This window comes from Trematomus bernacchii, unplaced genomic scaffold (assembly GCF_902827165.1).
Source record: "Trematomus bernacchii unplaced genomic scaffold, fTreBer1.1, whole genome shotgun sequence".
Classification (NCBI taxonomy): domain Eukaryota; kingdom Metazoa; phylum Chordata; class Actinopteri; order Perciformes; family Nototheniidae; genus Trematomus; species Trematomus bernacchii.
This window is the reverse complement of record NW_022987332.1, coordinates 945750-965427: the sequence shown is the minus strand read 5'-3', so window position 1 is coordinate 965427 and position 19678 is coordinate 945750. Positions and strand designations below refer to the sequence as shown.

The following is a 19678-nucleotide window of genomic DNA, read 5'->3' as shown; positions in this document are numbered from 1 at the left end:
TTTGTGAGTGATTTTCGGTGCAGTAATCTGTTAGCATTTTTCGCTCGTTGCTAATTCAGAGGCTCAGTGTTAGCATTGTGGGTTTTCTTTTGAAAAAAAAAAAAAAATTATCAGTTAGATGAGTTTCTTCGCGTTACATGGATATAAAACATTCATAGTTTATTAAATGAACATGCCCTCAGACACTGTTTCCTGCAAGATGTTGCGGCAGTGCCCCGGACCGGGGTCTCTCGGGCTTAACAGGTTAATACAAGTGCATTTGGTAGTGCATGAGATTGTGAAACCTCACACACATAACATTGATCTTCACACATGTGACTTAATATTTCAGATAAGGAGATTAGTGGTGCCCTTATGGAAGCCCATTTCCGCCACAGAAAACGACTATCTCACTTACTATCTCAAAATAATGAGATGGTAAGTCATAATAATGACATTTTTTTTTTTCTGTGGCAGTAATGGGCTTCCATACTGTCTCCTTCACAGTCTTTTTATTTATTCATTTATTCAAAAAGGTTTGTTTCTGATTAAATCTCACTTCCAAAGACTGACAAGACAGTATATCTGGACCGTGATATACTGCCTATGCTTACAATAAACACTGACAACTTATTTCAGGATTTCGAGCCCCCTGTTGTCACCATCTACATCCTGTCAACACTCAAGTTACTCATGGTAACGTGCCATTTCGTATCCATGTCCATGTATCACAGCTCTGTTCAGCTCTCAGTTTCTGGGCAAAAGCAGTTTTCATGTTATAAAAATCCATAGCTCTGACCAATTCTGATATAATTGCCACAGGAGCATGAGCTTGGTGCAAATGACATAAATATGTGAGGTGACCAAGATGCCAGGGAGCACTGTCACAGCACCCTCTGTGGCTCTCAGCAATCAGACCTGTATGGCGGAGTGCCAGATGGAACTCACTGCTGTGTAAAAGCTGAAGGCCACGTCTAGTTTTCCAAACAGCCCTGAAAGCAGTCTGAGAGCAGGAGGAAAGAGTCTCTGAGATGACTGACTGGAAGCCAGGCAGTATGTTTGGTGTAAACCACTCACCACTGTTCACTGTGGCATGTTTCTGTGAGATGAAGCATGGTGAGGCAAAATCGAAAGATACTTGAGGAAAACCTGCTGCATCAAGTCATTCGCTTTCAGTTAAAGTGTCAGCTCAAGTCCTGATCTGTTTTGGTTGAATCGATCTGCGCTGCTTCTTCATTGCATTTAGAAGTGGATTATTTTGTGCATTTGGTCAATAAGCACATCCAATCAGTCAGCCTGCAGGATGATATCAGGAGAAAGATGGGTCCAAGGGAAAAGACGATGTCATCTCCACCACAAATGGCAATGGATTCCAGTCCAGTTTATGATGAAAAATGTTCCTTTTTCAATGATAAAAATAAATACAAGGGTGGGGAGTAATGGATTACATGTAAAGCAGGGTGGGGAACCTCCGGCTTCCGGGCTGTATACGGACCGCGAGACCATTTGGTACGGCCCTCGAGGTAATTTATAAACACACGCAAAAAATAAAAAAATTAAAGAAATCTAGACTGCAAAAAGATTAAACATGCGAGTGCCTGTTTTTCCTGGCCAAGGTCAGGGTCCTTGAACACAACACGAGCTTTCTCATCTGACAGGGGTGTAGTTCTGACGGAGAGCACCAGAGCGCCGCTCCGGCACTGCAGATAAGGAGCCGTACACATGCCGCAGTTTTTGCGTGGCTGTGTCTTTAGTTGAAAGCCCAGTGGCGATCTGCTCATCTGTCATACTGATCATACAGTCAATAACTTTGTTGTTATTAGCATCTGGTTAGCTAGCTATGCTAACGAATATAAGAAGCTTCTACAACCAGTGAGGTAAAGGCACATCTTTATATGATCATTATAGTTATAAAAAAATAAGAGAATAATGTAAACAGGTATAAAATACTATATGACAGTAAAAAAAAGTTATTAATAAACAAGAATACAGTTTGAAAGGGAGAGTGATTTGTAAAATATCCATAAAGAAAAAGAAATCTGCTTACAGGTCTGTTTCATATGGTGTTGAGAGATGTATCCATAGATCTCCTAATGTTGCTCTCAAAGTGCACCAGATTGATGCTTTCAACTTCAGCATTTAAAAGAAAATCTTCCCGGAGGTTAGGTCCCCCCCCACTTAAATCATGTCCACATGGATAGGAAACTAAATACATTTGCACACATCTTGTGTCCATATCTTTCTGTTTTGGTGGTCATGCCACAACTGTGCACGTGCATGCATGCATAATGGTAATATATATCTATCTATAATATATCTGGATTAAGAGGTTGCTTTTTCTTTGCACAACAAAAGGCAAAATGAATGGGCTGTGATTTTAGTTTTTTTAAGCAGAGGTCAATCATTTGTACGGCCCTCGGAGGATGTTTTTTTTCAAAAGAATTGAAATGGCCCTTGAGAGGAAAAAGGTTCCCCACCCCTGATGTAAAGGGATAACGTCATCAGGATAAAAAAAGAAGGTAACTGTATTCCCTTACAGTTAAAAAAATAGGTAATCATACATTACTTGCACTATTCTATTTCTACTGTTTATTCTCGCACTATTTTGATTGTTTTTTCATTTTCTTTATTGTTTTATGTCCTATATATATTTATGTTGCATTATTGGAGGAGTCTGGGACATATGATTTCCATTGCCATAACTACACTGTAGCTACTGTGCATATGACAATAACACCTTTGAACCTTAAAGTTGAACTCTGAAGTCTCCAAGACAGGTAAAACCAATATTTGGCTTCAGCTGCTCAGTCTGTATTCTATCTCTGTACAACTCATAACACAAAGTTACCCTCCCACATGACTAGAAACAAACAAAGAGCCACGCTGTTAACTACCTCACACTCTGTGTTATTATCACACAGCCGGGCCTGGCTCCTCACACTTTATAAGACATCCGCTGGGATGGCCACAGCTTAGATGAATGAACACAGCGGCACAGCTTTCCATAGCAACTGACTTCAGGAAAAAAGATGGTATCAATAAACTGATGAATACATGCTTCTCACAAAGTAAACCCTGGTTAAAGCTAGCAACGTGCTGTCACACAATGTGTGCCCACATGCACATGCCATATGTGGGATAATAATTACAATGTTTACAACTCAACCTCAAAGTCCTGAGAGAGTCACACTAGTTACATAAAGGACAGACTCAGTACTTTGATGGAGGACATGAATGTTAGATGCGTTCTCCTTTAATCAATACTCTGGTTTTACAAAGCTAACATATGCAGAAGAAGCTCAGGCTGCAGGTCAGGGGAGGTCATTCATATCTGAGGGGACCCACCTCTGCAGCCAGCAGCTTTCTAAAATGTTAGCTGAGAAATGTGTAATGTCATTGTTATAACAGTGTAATATGGGTGTAATAAAAGTATCATTACGGTGTACTATGGGTGTAATATTGGTGTTACTTGGTTGTTATATGTGTGTAATAACCAGGGGTGCAAACTCATCAGGTATGAAAAAGGTGACAAGGATCCCCCGACCCCACGGAATATCGGCTTTAAAATGAGGAATAACAGAGGATTTTAGCAGTCAGAACAACTAAAGCAGTTAATAATAACAGAAACGCCAAAGAGTCACATCTAATAGAAATATATAAAAGCATTTATTTTAATTGTGTAGCAGTCAGTTTATAATTTTGGCAGCACTGTTGAGCATTTTGAAAATTTATTTTCATGCCTCTGTGCAAGGCTTAGTCTTTCTATCTTTATAGCCAGTGGTGTAAAGTAACTAAGTTCATAAACTCAAGTACGATTTTGAGATACTTGTACTTTATTTAAGTATTTCAATGTTTTGCTACTTTGTTCTTCTTCTCCACTACAGTTCAGAGGTAAATTGTGTACTTTGACTCCACTACATGTATTTAATACCTTTAGTTACTTCACAGATCTGGATGAATGATGTGAAATATGATCAAGTGTTAAATCAGACTTTAGTTCCACCTGGAGTAAATCCACAAGCTACCCTGCAGTATACAAAGTCATTCAAACTAGCTGCACCTTTACCAGCTTTGAGATCACTTTCATGATCAATCATTATAAAACATATCATATATATTATTCTGAAATGGACCAATCTGCACAATCACTACTTTTACTGTCGCTACTTTAACTATATTTTGATGATAATACTTTTCTACTTTTACTTGAGGAACATTTTGAATGCAGGACTTTTACTGTAACAGAGTATTCCTACACTCTGGTACTTCTACTTTTACTCAAGTACAAGATCTGAGTACTTCTACTTTTACTCTAGTACAAGATCTGAGTACTTCTACTTTTAATAAAGTACAAGATCTGAGTACTTCTACTTTTACTCTAGTACAAGATCTGAGTACTTCTACTTTTAATAAAGTACAAGATCTGAGTACTTCTACTTTTAATAAAGTACAAGATCTGAGTGCTTCTACTTTTACTCAAGTACAATATCTATACTTATACCACCTCCGTTTATACAGGGTTGCCAACTTTGGGTACCTGGCTGGAGTGAGATTTTGATATCATGGGTTTAATTACACATATATGACTGCTATCGTGTCAGCAGCGGGACCTTAGCATATATATAGGATATATATACAATATATACAAATACACAATAATGGACACAGATTATAAAGGGCACACAGTTTCATTCGCTAATGAAAGTCAAACATGTTTGTTTCCACTGTTTTATTGTGTGCCTGTCGCGATAAGCAATTCATTGACTTATCGTACGATGAATAAAAATGAACTCGATAACTTTTCTGACCTCGATAAATTGCCATTTACATGAGGATGTGACTAGCAGTTTGAAAGGATGTACTTGAATTATTATTATATATTATCATTATGTCAGTGGTCTAAAATGGTCATACAACGGTGCCGACAATATTATCGTTTATCGCAATAATTTCCGGGAAAATGTATCCAACAAAATAAATTATCGTGAGAGGCCTACACATGAAACACACACACACAAACAAATCTACAGACTTACTCCAAACTGCCAAATATATTAATTAACACACTCTCACTCTCATACTCTTTGACTCTATTTTGGCCTGGTAGAACAAAAAGCAGCAGACTTTTACTTCTTTATCATTTCTACTGGATCTTAGATCTGCGCATGCGCTCCAGAGTATTTTTGTTGCGTAATCTATGGTAGGGCTAACCCATACAGTGGTGGGGCTCAAGTCAGTATTTGCAATGTAATTACATACACGCTCCCCCCGACAGTGAAACGCCACGCGTGAGGTTTAGATTATTTCCCTGTCTCAATCCAAATTGAACTGTATGAAATAAAAAGGCACATTTGTCTTGTAGTAAATAAAAAGAGCGACCTGGAGCCAATCCTGCAATTTCCCCACAGGTGAAAGAGTTGACATGCTGAAAACCCAACCCCTGCAGGGGGGTCTGGGGGGATTCTACCCCAGGAGATTTTTTTAAATACTAACATAAAATACACATTCTGGTACTCTCTTGAGAAGAAAAATAAATACATCTATTACTACACAACATATTTAAAAAAATGAATGCCATTTTAGTTTTTTGTTACTTTGTTCTGAAAGCTGAACCTGCTGCTCCTCACAGAGAGAAGAGGGAAGAGGCTGTGTGAATTACTTTACATTGTGGATAAGGGTGGATAGCCCCCATTGTTCTGTGTGTCAAAATGAAAGACAGCCCACACACCTATCAATCATCAAACCGTGGGGTCTTATTTCATTACGTGTTGATTTCTATCAACACGTAATGTTGTATCGATGTATAGAGATGTACTACCGCAAAAGTATTCTCCGTCGGGACTTCCTGCAACAACACCACGCCGTTATCGTGATTCTGATTGGCCAGAAGACATTATCAAAGATGTTCTATTGAGAAGACGATCACTACGTGACAAAAGTGTTCAAAACTGTTTCTAGTCTTCGGTATTCTTGTTTTTGGCGTGAGAATAGTTTGGGCAGCGTGAGAGCGTGAGATTGAGAGTGAAAGCGTGTGTCACACGCCAGATGCGTGAGAGTTGGCAACCCTGGTTTATAGCCTATGAAAAAAACTATTAGAAAACGAAGGCCAAAGCTAACGTTAGCAGATAGTGACAATGTATGCTAGTTAGCTAGCTCAACGATTATATTGCGACAGAAAAACTTTTCAGTGCACATCACGCTCTACCGCTCCGACAGGGAGCTCTGCTCTGAACACCTGAACGGCCCGTTCTAACAGCTGTTCACCAGCGGTCCAGTCTGTGCCACAGTGACTCCGGACCACACAGTTAATATTAACGAACGCACCCGTAGGTAATGTAGCTGCTGAAGCTAGACCCTCATCCCGGAGCAGCAGAGCCTTATTATACATCCATGAGCAGAGCCGACAGGCAGGAAGACTCGAGCACACAGCTCATTATAATATATAAAAAAAGAACACCATGCGTGTCATGATGGCACATAACAGCTCGCGGCCGCAGATTACTCTGGGTCCCAGACCCCCCCCATACCCCAAAAATAGTTTTATTGCAGATCTACATGAATCACACAAACGACCTATTTTGGATTCAAAACGGCGAATTTCGCCGAAAGGTGACAAGTTTGCATCCCTGAATAACAGTGTTATATGGGGGTAATAATAGTGTAACATGGGTATAATAAGGGTGTAATACAATGTAATAATGGTGGGACATGGGTATAATAACAGTGTAATGTAGCAAATAGCAACAAATGCTTAAAAAATACACATTTTCCAAAACATTTATATGTGATTGCCCATTTAATGGTTATATTTAGAATAAAGTTGTTTTGTTGCCTTTTGTCTACAGGACTCTTTCTGGTTGCTCCTTTACAGACTTCACATTCTACCTAACAGTCTGCCTATTGTAGGACTGGGTACACAAATACTTCAATATTTTTTTACTCATTAGTACTATTACTAAAGCTAATCCTGACTGGTCATGTAAAGAACAGAAAAGCAGATGTTAAGCGTTCAGGGTTTGAAAGCGATTCGCTGTGTTTGCAACATCTAAAGGCTTCAGTGTTTACAGAATACGGAATAGTAACTCTTAAAGAATTATGTTTTGGAAAATATACTTTTGAATTTCAAGCCAGGTGAGAAACAACATTTTTCTTTCAACTGCACAGTAAACTGTTAGCATCTGGTGAGCTCAGCACATATGGCTCTTTAAATGTAGCAACATTTGTCTAACAGCACGTCTAAAGGTCCTTACACACCAAACTGACACCAAAGAACACGTCCCGACGGAATGTCGCCTCACGTCTCCTGCATCTTGGCCATGTTTCGCACTGGAACACACCGCAAAGACTTCAGCCAACGGCCAAGTTGCACGTACGAACTGCGCATGCGTGAGTGGCAATAACTCTCCTTACCAGCAGGCGGCGGTAGTGTGTATTCGTCATTGAAAAGAGTCAACAACCAGAAGACAGGCTGCGTGATACACGTAAAATATGTCCACCTCATGTTGTTGGGCACGGCTTTAATATAGGGAGAACAAACATAATCCGTGTATGGTTCGTTCTTTGGTTTTTCCGTTTCAAAACCGAATAAGAAAAAATAAAAACCAGTGTTGCTTTATTGTTTTGCTATTATAAAACCAAAACGTAAAAACAAAAAAACAACACCGGTTTCTAGTTTTTCCCATACGGTTTTGAAACGGAAAAACCAAAGAACGAACCATACACGGATTAAACATAAACTTCTCCTCATATTTTTATAAATTATTTTTTTATAAAAGCAATCATCATCTTTATATATATATATATATATAACCTATACAGCACAATGACGTTTTTTGACGAGCATGGGGCTCAAACCAGTGTAACTTGAGGTGACATGAGAGGGGGGCCAACGCACTAACCACTCCGCCAGCGTGGGCCATATACGGCCCGTTGGGCTTTTTAATCCGGCCCTGCCTTTTTCCTGCAATACCCGGCATTTCAGTTGATCCCACTAGATGGCGTACTCTAGACACAATTGACCTTTGCTGGAGTCTGGTCTATTCAGCTGGCCCCACTCGGCAACCCGGCAAGATCTAAGAACCGAATACGTCACGCTTACATTGGAGAGGGTCGAGATTAACCTGAGCAATAACAGTTCATGGCGAGTACAGCAAATACACGTTGTAACAAGCAGTAGCGCTGAGCAAAGTGACTAGAACGCGACCACACACTTATATAAAGTCAGGCAACACTAACCAGGCTTAGTGTGATTCTGTTTATTTTGACCATCCGTTCACTGTTATTGACCATTGTGAAGAGGCAGACGTTTTCCTGTTGTTTTGTACTATTGCAGCTATCGGATGGAATCAATACATGGGCTACATGTGGCCATCACAAGTAAAATCATAATGAAAACTATGCCGGTAAAATATGTGTGTAGAAAACGGCTTATGCCACAATATGATAGCAACAAGTTGTCAAGACAGTCTGATTAGCTTCGGTTGCTATGCTAACATCACCTGTAGAATGCCAGAGAAACTTTCATAACAGCGTATTGATGCCAAACAGCGTCCATTCAGACTTTAACACATTCACTGATGGGGATGGGGGATATTTATCAGCTGCTTGTGTGACAGTCGGACAGTGAATACTTCACAGCGGCCGCTGCCGCGAGTTAACGGGAGAATAAACTCCGGTGGAAGAGCAGCACTGCAGCGGGCAGTAATGCAGCTGAACCACATTCATAAACTAGAGAATACAATTCCTGAAGAAATTGCTAGTGGGAATGCTTTATGCTGAAAATCTGACGCTAAACTGCTATGCTGAAATGTAACGTGTAAGAAGAAAGTGAAGAATTTAGATTGAAATGATACATGAACACTGGGGGCTTGAATGTGTGATGAGTGAAGAAAAGAAAGTAAAAAGGCTTGGAAAAGCAGCAGAGTATTTGAACTGCAAACTTTTGAACTAACTTGATGGTGAATGATCTGTCGCCATGCCAACGGCATTTGATGACATCCCATAATACGCTTAGATGTGTGGATGGCTGCATCGTTACCAAACCTGTGAAGTTTTGGGCTGTTTGGACCATTTTCACTGAAGTTATGAGAAAACCGTGTTTCATGGCGAGCCTTGTGTTACCATGGCAACGGCATTTGAAGAAACCCCATAATTGACGTAGAGATGTTGAGGGCTGTATCGGTGATATACAAGCGAAGTTTGGAGGACGATCGGACCGTGTCCATTGGACTTACAGCGACATCGTGCTTCATGGCGAGTGGTCTGTCGCCATGGCAACGGCATTTGATGACACCACATAATACGGTTAGATGCGTTGATGGCTGCATCGTTACCAAACCTGTGAAGTTTTGGGCCGTTTGGATCATTTTCACTGAAGTTATGAGAAAACCGTGTTTCATGGCGAGCATTGTGTTGCCATGGCAACGGCATTTGAAGAAATCTCAAAACTGTCCCGTAGATGTCTTCACGGCTGGACTGTTAGCACACATGTGAAGTTTGAGCACTTTTTGAACATTGTCATAGGAGTTATACATTACATTAGGAGGTTACACTACTCTCTCTCTTCTCTTGATCACCCTCTCTCTCTTCTCTCTCTCTTCGGCATATGATGATGACACCCCATAATTGACGTAGAGCTGTTGAGGGCAGGACCATTAACCATTATCTGAAGTCTGCTGCTCTGAGCATGTCAGTTGGAGTTATGACATCATCGTGTTCCATGACACAGGTGTTTATATTTGAGCTAACGAGGTGTGCAGAGATCAAAGGTTTCCATTGTTCTGAATGAAAGACAAACCTGTTACATGTGAACGTTTTGTCGAAGAACCGTAACAGATATCTGTGAAATTTCAAAACGTGAAACATTTCAAGGAAGTTGAGTATCTGAGGTGTAATAACTTTCGGGTTAATAATGTGGCCTTTTGGCAGTTTAACTAAAGGTGTGCGGCTGCTGCTGTGAGGAAATATCTGCCTGAAATTACAATGGGCTTTAATGGAGACATGTTGAACGTTTTTGTCACTTCATGCCCTCAAGAGGCATTTTGTTTAATTATTTTGCTTAATTATTTGTCATTTTTCAAGCTACGAGATGTTTTCCTACGTTTGTCATGAAAAATTATGTCTCAGGAATGTAGGGTTTGGGAATTATGGCAGTTTTAAAAAAATATATGAAGGCAAATTTCAAGATTTGCTCCACTCTAGCTGTGACATCACGCACTCTAGTTAATGTTAAAATCTGAAGAAAACCTCTTTAACAAGGTCTGAACAATGTTTAATATCTCTAAAAGTAAGAGTCAGATTTCAAAGTTGTGTTACACGAATAATGTCAGAAAGATGTGTAACATTTTAAAGTTGGAATGAGGTTTCTGAGTGAAAGTATGAATGAACAGTTAGCAGTTGAAGTCGCATGAAGATTGTTCAAGTCTGAAGATTTTCTCCATTGACTTCCATGTTAAAAATGTGATGTATTATGGGATGTATCTCTGGAATTATGAAAGTTATGAATGATAAAAGTAATAGCGCCCGATTCCCGACCGAGCTGAACGTTTTGATGTTTGAACGGAGTTTCTGCGATGTTGAATGTGGAAGGAGAAGAGGGCCAAAATAAGTCGGTGGAATAATAAACTTTTTGTCCGTAGCATAACATATAGTTGGAATGCTGTATCAGCATTCCCACTAAACAATGCACCACGGCACTCTGGAGAAAGGTATAAGGTTGGAGAAGTAGTTATTTAATTTAATCTGGCTTTGTATGATTAAAAACTACCCGACGCAGTCCTCTATTGATGTTGTTGTGAGCGGTGTTGCGGAGAAAATCAGCAACGTAAAACGCTGTGTGGGTCATAAGAAGGCACGTAAACGGTTACGTCATGACGCAAACGATGACGCAATAATTCACCTTTGAACCTAATTCACCTTTGAACCTGCATCTGTAACAATGAGTGGACCAAAGAAAAGAAAAGTCGACATTGAGTGCCGAGTGTTTAATGAGGAGTGGACAGCTAAATATTTTTTCACCGATCTGCTACTGGCCCGGCTTGTCTGTCAAATTTTAAAACTCATAGTGGCCCCCGAGCCAAAAGGTTTGCCCACCCCTGGCTTAGACTGTCGGGGGACACCTTACTTCTTCCTTCTCTCTGTCTGTACCTGTGTACTCTCATGTTCCGAATAACCCAGCTTCCCCCAAATTTCTTTTTGGTGTGGGTTTCTACGCCGGGATCCTGAGTCGAGGCTGATCCTGTTGCTGTGGTCCTGAGTCCTGGATCGCGAGCCCTGGATCCTGAGTCGTGGCTGAGCCTGTTGCTGTGGTCCTGGATCCTGAGTCCAGCATCCTGAGTCCTGGATCCTGCATCCTGAGCCCTGGATCCTGCATCCTGAGCCCTGGACTTCGAGTCGTGGCTGAACCTGTCTCTGCGGTCCTGCCTGACTCATCATACTACTTCCCTGATGTCTCCCACAGGATTGTTGACATCCTCGTGGATTCATCTTCTTATTATAGACACATGCATTTCCAAACATTTGGTCTACCTATGCAGTAAATGTATTATCTCTTCGATTTACACACGGCATCTATTGCACATCTGTCCGTCCTGGGAGAGGGATCCCTCCTCTGTTGCTCTCCCTGAGGTTTCTCCCATGTTCCCCTTTAAACTGTGGAGTTTCTCTGGAAGTTTTTCCTTGTACGATGTGAGGGTCTAAGGACAGAGGGGGTCGTATTGTCATACTGATATTCTGTACAAACTGTGAAGTCCACTGAGACAAATGTAACATTTGTGATATTGGACTATATAAATAAACATTGATTGATTGATTGATTGATTGATTGTACACAATCAAAGTGTAAATGTGTCCCTTTCTTTAATAGGGTTATGAGATATACAGGGTCTATTTATCAGCCAGACAAAGGGACACCTTGCTCTTCTTTTTATAACCCACTTATGAGTTTGCTCGCCTGCCGGGACGCCGGTGTATTAATCCCCTAAAGACTCACTAAGCTCCGATCTTTCTGTGTGTTATCCATCGAAGATAGCACCAGTACTGTTCTTTGCTCTTCTTTTTATAAAGAAAGACTCTCCAGTTCTAATGTAAATTATGCATTTAAAGCATCTGATAACACTTCTTTCACAATTAAACCATGGCCAAAGCTGCCAGTTGCTCTGATTGGTTCAGACGCAAATACAGTCTTTGACCCCTGACAGACTGCTGTTCAACGTACATTATTATGTAGTAGTATTGTAGTAGAATAAAAACATTAATATATATTTTTCACAGTTTTTTGTTACTGGTTCCAATGCAGAAGTGATTATCTAATCGAAACATTCATTTCCTTTTATTAGCCTCAAGGATGCTCCTTAGGACATTATGCACAACACCATCACCTAATCCTAATGTATATTAGTTATTTATTGTTAATACCACTATTGCAGTATCAGGCTGTCGTGATATTTAAATTAACTACATGCCAGTGGAAGAACAATCCACTTACTAACAGACTTTACCTTTATGTGTAAATGTATGTCGTGCTGTTTAAAATAAAGCTCAGAAGCAGTTCATGAAACAGCAAAAAACAGTCCCTGAACTTGATGTAAACTCAATGTATAAGGTCACGTGAGAGCACAGCAGTTATATTATGAAAAAACTAAACAATATAATATAATATTTCTGTAAAATATATGTGCCAGTCTGTCAGTGAGCTGCTGTGTCCAGACAGACAGTCCATATGCGATGACAGCCAGAGAACGATGCTGCTGAAATTGACAACAGATCATCTTGTGTCTCTCAGAGGTGAGTCACTCAGTGTATGAACACGCATTGTATTCAATGTGTACTACATAACTGAACACAAGTACACAGTCACTACACAGGAGGCCAGACACAGAGACAATCAATCTGACTCAGACAGAAGATACATAAAGAGAGAACGAGAAGGGAAAGAAGACATAATTTAAGGAGCACAGTGATCAGTGTCAATGCACAGGACAGGACAATATTTTCCTGTAATGGTAAAGCAAGCAGGTAGAGACACACACTTTTGGAGGGTCCACACACTGACCGTTCTCTGAGGTCGTCCAGGCAGCGCTGCAGGTGAACCTCCCCAGCAGTGACCAGAACATGTTCCCCTGTCTCCTGGATCAGAACCTCAGCACAGGGGTCAGCCTGGTTCAACAGACGCATCCCACGCACCAGCTTTGGCATGTCACCTGGCACAGAGACACACGGGGAAACCTTCATTGAGTTTCTGTACTGGCAGTTTAGAACATCTAGTGTATTGGAACAGTGGTGGCTGTGTAACAGTAGTACAGTGGATGGTGGATCACAGTCATGTATTTAGTGTTCATGGACATTAGTATTTTGGCTTTAAAGATCTCCAATCATGATATTTTTAGGCACATATTATGGGTCTCAGATATATAACAATATATAAAAAACATGTCTATGATGTGTTTTGCTCAAAATACCAAACAGATCATGCATTTTAGAGATCCCTCATATCCCTCTATTTCAGCCCTGTTAGAGAAGTGCTGATTCTGGGTCAGTAGCTGCTGGCCCCGCCCCCTTTGGAGCACGGGAAGGCAAGCCGTGAGGTCTCCTCTCTGCCTGCAGATACTCAGCTAAATGCTGCCTTGATTAAATGCCATATCATGTTCAAAACCACTTCAAGGAGTTTTTCTGAAACAGTATGGAGCTCAAATGCTTTTTCTCTTGCGGGTTTACTACAAGGTGAGTTCCTTTTTTTATATCCTGCTTTTTTACACATACTCTCTAGAGCAGCGGTTCCCAACCTTTTTCAACTCAGGGCCCACTTAAGAATCAAAAATGTTTTTGCGGCCCACATTCAACCATAAACAATACGGAGGCTAAATAAAGTTCTGATTGGTCAATTCAGAACATGTGACACGTTGTTAATCCAGTAGAACAGACCGCTGTCAAGGACTGTAATGATCATTGCTAAGGAGGATCTTATTTAAAATAAAATCTTAATAATGAAAATGTTTCCACACAAATCATAATGTTTTGCAAATTATTTGGCGGCAAATATTGAATTTACATTTACACCCTTTAATATTTTATTTGGGCTTTTAGATGAAGACCGCACACATTTAATTTCATTTCATTTAATTTCAAACCTTTATTTAACCAGATGGTCCCATTGAGATCATAGATCTCTTTTTCAAGGGAGACCTGCAGCATATAGGAGACCTGCAGCATATATTTAATAAATACAACTATTCTTCTGGCTAAAATACATATTTTTAAAAGTCAATCAAGGAGCAATCTTAATTTAAGGCAGTTTTTCTCAAAGTGGGGGGCGCAGAGGCATGACAGGAGGGGCGCGAGAGACCAGGAGGAAAAATGTTTTTTTTTTTTAATTAAAAAATCATAATTTGAAAAATTATTGATTCGAAAATAATATGATACAGTACAAGTACGTCTGGGTCTCTGTTTCATTCAAGCTCGGCTCTGTGTGTGTGTGTGGAACAAGCCATTTTGTGTGTGTGCGCGAGCGAGAGAGAGAGAGAGAGAGAGAGAGTTCACCGGTACCGGAGATCGTTGTTGTTAGCTTCTGGTGCTAGCGAGCTACGCTAACATATATAAAGAGCTTTTTCAACAACAAGGTGGAGGAGAGTCCTCTCCTGTCAGACTGAGAGGCTCAGTGAGCTAAAGGACTCTCTGAGTGTTTAGATACTTAACTTTAGTCTAAGTTATCTCAGTGGGTCTCAAACGTTTTGGTCACGATTAATGTAAACAATTATTTCCGAGGCACACGTTTATATGATCATTATAGTTAAATAGTTAAAAAATAAGAGAATAAATGAAAAACAGGTATGAAATACTATATGACAGTAAAACAAGAAGACAGTTTAAAAGGGGAGTGATTAGTCAAATATCCATAAAGAAAAAGTAAATCTGTTTACAGTTCTGTTTCATATGGGTGTTGAGAGATGTATCCATAGAGCTCTTCATGTTGCTCTCAAAGTGCACCAGATTGATGCTTTTAACTTCAATATTTAAAAACAAATCTTCCCGGGGGAGCATGCCCCCGGACCCCCCTATGTTAGGTCCACTCCTAACTTATAAAAACAGCACTTTACCCCTGCTTACACCTATATGCCGTGAGCTGAAAAATGTTCAGATTAAAATCACGCATTGTTTCTGATAGCAACGTTTCTGATAGGGCTGTGGGTGTAAAGCCAGCCCAAATTTTCGATATTACGTCATATCGGACGCAAATCTTGTATCCCCGTTTGTAGAGATGTGGAAACGGAGGAAAAGAGAGAGGGTTTTATTTTCTGACACTTTTTGAGTATCCTGGCACACCGGGGACACATATTTATGTATAAAAGACATCAAAAAGTGTATTTTGCATGATAGGTCCCCTTTAAAGAATAGTTACAGAAATGTAATTCCAGTGATGGATAGTAACTAAATACATTTGTTCAAGTACTGTACTTAAGTTCAATTTGCTAATGCTACTTTTTACTCTACTACATTTATTTGACAGCTTTTGTTAGTAGTTACATTTTAGGTTTAGATTATTAGCTAATACAACATCTAAATCAACAATAAAATAAATGTTGACAGATAGTTATGGGTTAAGATATCCGGCAGAAGAATATAAAGTTATTTGAATTAGCTCTACATTTGCCAGCTGTGATTAAAACACATGATTAATCATAATAGTACAGCCATCACCCATGAGGAGTACTTTTACTTTTGGTACTTTAAGTACATTTTGATGCCAATACTGTTGTACTTTAACTTAAGTAAGATTTTGAATACAGAACTTTTACTTTAAAAATGTAGTATTGCTACTTTTACTTTAAGGGGACCTATTATGCAAAATGCACTTTTTGATGTCTTTTATACATGAATATGTGTCCCCGGTGTGTCAGGGAACTCACAAAGTGTCAGAAAACAAAACACTCTCTTTTCTTCCATACCCACATCTAAAAAAAAAAGGGGGGTGCTAAGAAGCAGATCCAGAATTTTCACTCCTATTACGTCATTGGCGACATCCGGCCGACGTGACAAGTCCCAACCTAAGTCACAAACCCTCAAAGTACAGCCTGTAGCGCAGGGGTGTCAAACTCAAGGCCCGGGGGCCAAATCCGGCCCGCGACTTCATTTTATGTGGCCCGCAAGAGCTTGCAAAGAATATAATGGCGCATTTCCACTGCAGCGCGTAGCACGATTTAAGCGTGCCGTGCCAAACCCGGCCCGTTTTTTGTTGCGTTTCCACTAGGGGTAGTTCCGGCTAACGGGTAACTTTTCACAGTTTTTCTGGCCCTCCAAAATCGTGGTTCTTTCCGGGCCAACAACCGGGCTGAATATGCTAAACTAGTGACGCGAGTGGCTACAACTACAACACAATGAACATATTTGACCGTGATTTAATTGTAATACACGTTTCAAAATGATGCCGAAGTAACAACATACTGATACCGGTTAGTAAAAACCATGAATTAATGCTTGACAAGTCTGCAGACAGACGGCAGGAGAAAAAACCTTTTAAAATGCGTGTTTTCTGAATGGAGATCGGCTAAGCTAATGTTGTATATGCTCCGACCGTCCACACACTCACAACAACGGCCTATACAGACATAAATCTACTAATTCTACTGTACATACTGCCCCTAGGTTCAATTCTCACTAAACATAATATTCCCTTCCACTGCTACGCCGACGATGTACAGATCTATCTGCCTCTCAAAGCAAATGTCACACACTCACTACAGCAGTTGATGGACTGCTTAACAGAGATAAAATCCTGGCTAGGCTGAGCAAAAACTTTCTCAACCTCAACGAGAGCAAGACTGAGGTCATCTTTTTTGGACCCCAACCTCCAGCCTCTCCGGTTGATATTCTGGGCTCTCTCAAAAAAAACATCCTCCCCTCGGTCATGAACCTTGGAGTGACCTTCACTAGCACTTTTAAATTCGACAAGCAGGTCAGCACCGTAGCCAAATCCTGCTTTTTTTAAATAAGACTATTGGCCAAAACCAAGTCGTATTTATCTTTTAATGACTTAGAAAGGGTTATTAACGCCTTTGTAACCTCAAGACTGGACTATTGCAACGCTCTGTATGTGGGTATGGACCAAGCCTCAATTAAACGCCTGCAGCTCGTCCAAAACGCAGCTGCACGTTTGCTGACTGGCCACAAAAAGCGTGACCACATCACCCAATTCTGGCCTCACTGCACTGGCTTCCAGTTCGGTTCAGAATTGATTTTAAACTCCTTTTATTTGTTTTTAAAGCACTAAATGGGCTGGCTCCGGCCTATATAGCCGAACTCCTCCAGCGCTACACCCCAGCCAGAGCTTTAAGGTCTGCTGACCAGCTGCTGCTGGTAGTGCCCAAGACCAGGCTTAAAACCCGAGGGCACCGAGCCTTCGCAGCAGCTGGCCCTAGGCTCTGGAACACTCTGCCCCTCCATGTGAGGTCGGCCCAGACCCTAGGGGTTTTTAAATCTACACTAAAAACACACTTCTTCTCTCTGGCTTTCTAGTTAGAGCAGAGCACGACTCCTGACTTTTCCTTGTGTTTTTTTTAAATTTTTTATATATATCTGTTGTAATTTATTGTCTTTTATTGTGATTGTAGTAATGTGTTTTTATTACATGTACAGCACTTTGGCTCGACCAAAAATCGCTTTTAAATGTGCTTTATAAATAAAACTTGATTTGATTTGATTTGATAAATAAACCAGCGACTGTATTCACCATGACACAGACAGTCTGTGTTTTGTACTTGTTTAACTTTTGTCTAGTTTCTGAACAGATATGAGGAGCTGTGAGCTTGAGTGCTAACAGCTAACGGCTGATGTTTGGTTTTGTGGTTCGCATTGAAGATGACGTCACGGCTCCGCCTACACTGCGTTACTATAGTTACTGACCCAGCTACTAAACTGTAATGGAAACGCAGCATAAAGTGAGCCTGGCCTACCAAGGCCTAACTATACCGTACTAAGCCATGCGAGGCCCTGCAGTGGAAATGCGCCATAATACGTTTATTATACGGTTACATTCCACTTTACAGAAGCACGTTGCCAATAAACTACATGTCCCACAATGCATCTCATTTTGTGACATGCACACTGAAGAGACCTGCAATTATTTGCCCTAGACTTTTGCCTTCAGACGTAGTTAATTATGAAGTTATTACCCTATCCGATAATAATCCAATGCAGAGGCAATAATGTAATATAATACATTATTTTTATATATATTATGTATTTATATAATCTTAAAGTTACAACCGGCCCTTTGAGTGCAACCATAATGCTAATGTGGCCCGCAATGAAATTTAGTTTGACACCCCTGCTGTAGCTAGTAAAACTCTAACACAGAAAAGACCTGTCGATGCTGCCCCAGAACGCCTCGTTGGAGATTTTTCTTTTTCCGTTTTTTTCTTCCTGAGTATGGTGACGTAACCATGCCCAGGTCCAAATGGACCAATCCGTGGAGCTCCTCACACACACACACTCAGCCTTATCTTTTCTCAGCCGTGGCTCCGTGGATCTCCACTCACAGTTCGCCACACACTCAGGCTGAGTTCCACGGTGTCTCGCTGTCTCGCAGACCCCATGCAGCAACCAGGAAACGACACCAGTAATACAGCTCACACTGTCTGTTCCTCGAGCCTCAAAGGGCGGGGCAGCGAGCCCCGCAACGTACCGCGAACACGGCACCCAGACGCAGCATTCTCATCTGTTTGTCATTACTGGTGTCCTTTTCTGGTTGCTAACACACGCCATTGTAACACATAAACACACATCAACCCGAGAGAGAGAGAGAGAGAGTATACATTCTATTCTAACAACCATAAATCTCACTCAAGGATCGATTACTTTCTGATCAGCAAAGATTAGGTGGAGAGCGTTTCAGACTGCTCGATAGGACCTATAGCATTGACTGATCATGCTGCAGTTCAACTATGCTTAGTAATGGAGCCAGATTGGGTTAAGAAAAGCAGATGGAGGATGAATGTTTCCTTGCTTCAGGATACATAATGTAATAGTTTAATGGCAGAGGATCTTGAGTTTCTTCCTGGTGAACATCAGGTCAACAGATAAAGTAGGGACAGTCTGGGAGGCCTCTAGGCATATATCAGGGGGAGAATTATAGCCTATTCCAGTAGAAAAAAAAGAGAGCAAACACAAAGGGTTAGAGAAAACATTATCTGATAAGCACACTGACTTACTTTTGAGACGGACGATATTTTATTACTTATCAACGATCCTATTTCGTCAATCCCTAATGTTCTATCTACAATTGAATCCTTTTCGATAATATCAGGCTATAAGATAAATTGGCAGAAATCTGAATGTATGCCCATATCAACTGGATGCAGCCAATCAGCGGTGTCAACATTCAATTTTAAGTGGATCCCAGTTGGAATGAAATATCTTGGCATCAGGTTGTGTTCAGGGCTAGAAGATATCTTCTCTATTAATATGACTCCTCTAATTAAAAGAATTAAGGCAAATTTGGAAAAATGGAAATTGATAAATCTCACTTTATTGGGGAAAATTAATATTATTAAGATGGTGGTTGCCCCACAATTTAATTATATTTCGATGATGATACCGGTAACCATCTCTGACGGAATTTTCAAACAATATAATCAGCTGATTAGGGAATTTCTATGGAATGGAAAAAAGCCCAGAATTGGTCGGAAAATCAAATTCAAATTAGGCT

General features: G+C 40.5%; 1 protein-coding gene across 1 annotated transcript in view; it reads right to left on the bottom strand.

Moving 5' to 3' along the window:
* Positions 1 to 19678, bottom strand: part of efl1 (elongation factor like GTPase 1) — a 108297-nt gene that overhangs the window by 19995 nt on the left and 68624 nt on the right. The window contains 1 exon segment of the mRNA XM_034127352.1: positions 13031 to 13178. Coding sequence (XP_033983243.1) covers positions 13031 to 13178 — 148 coding nt within the window.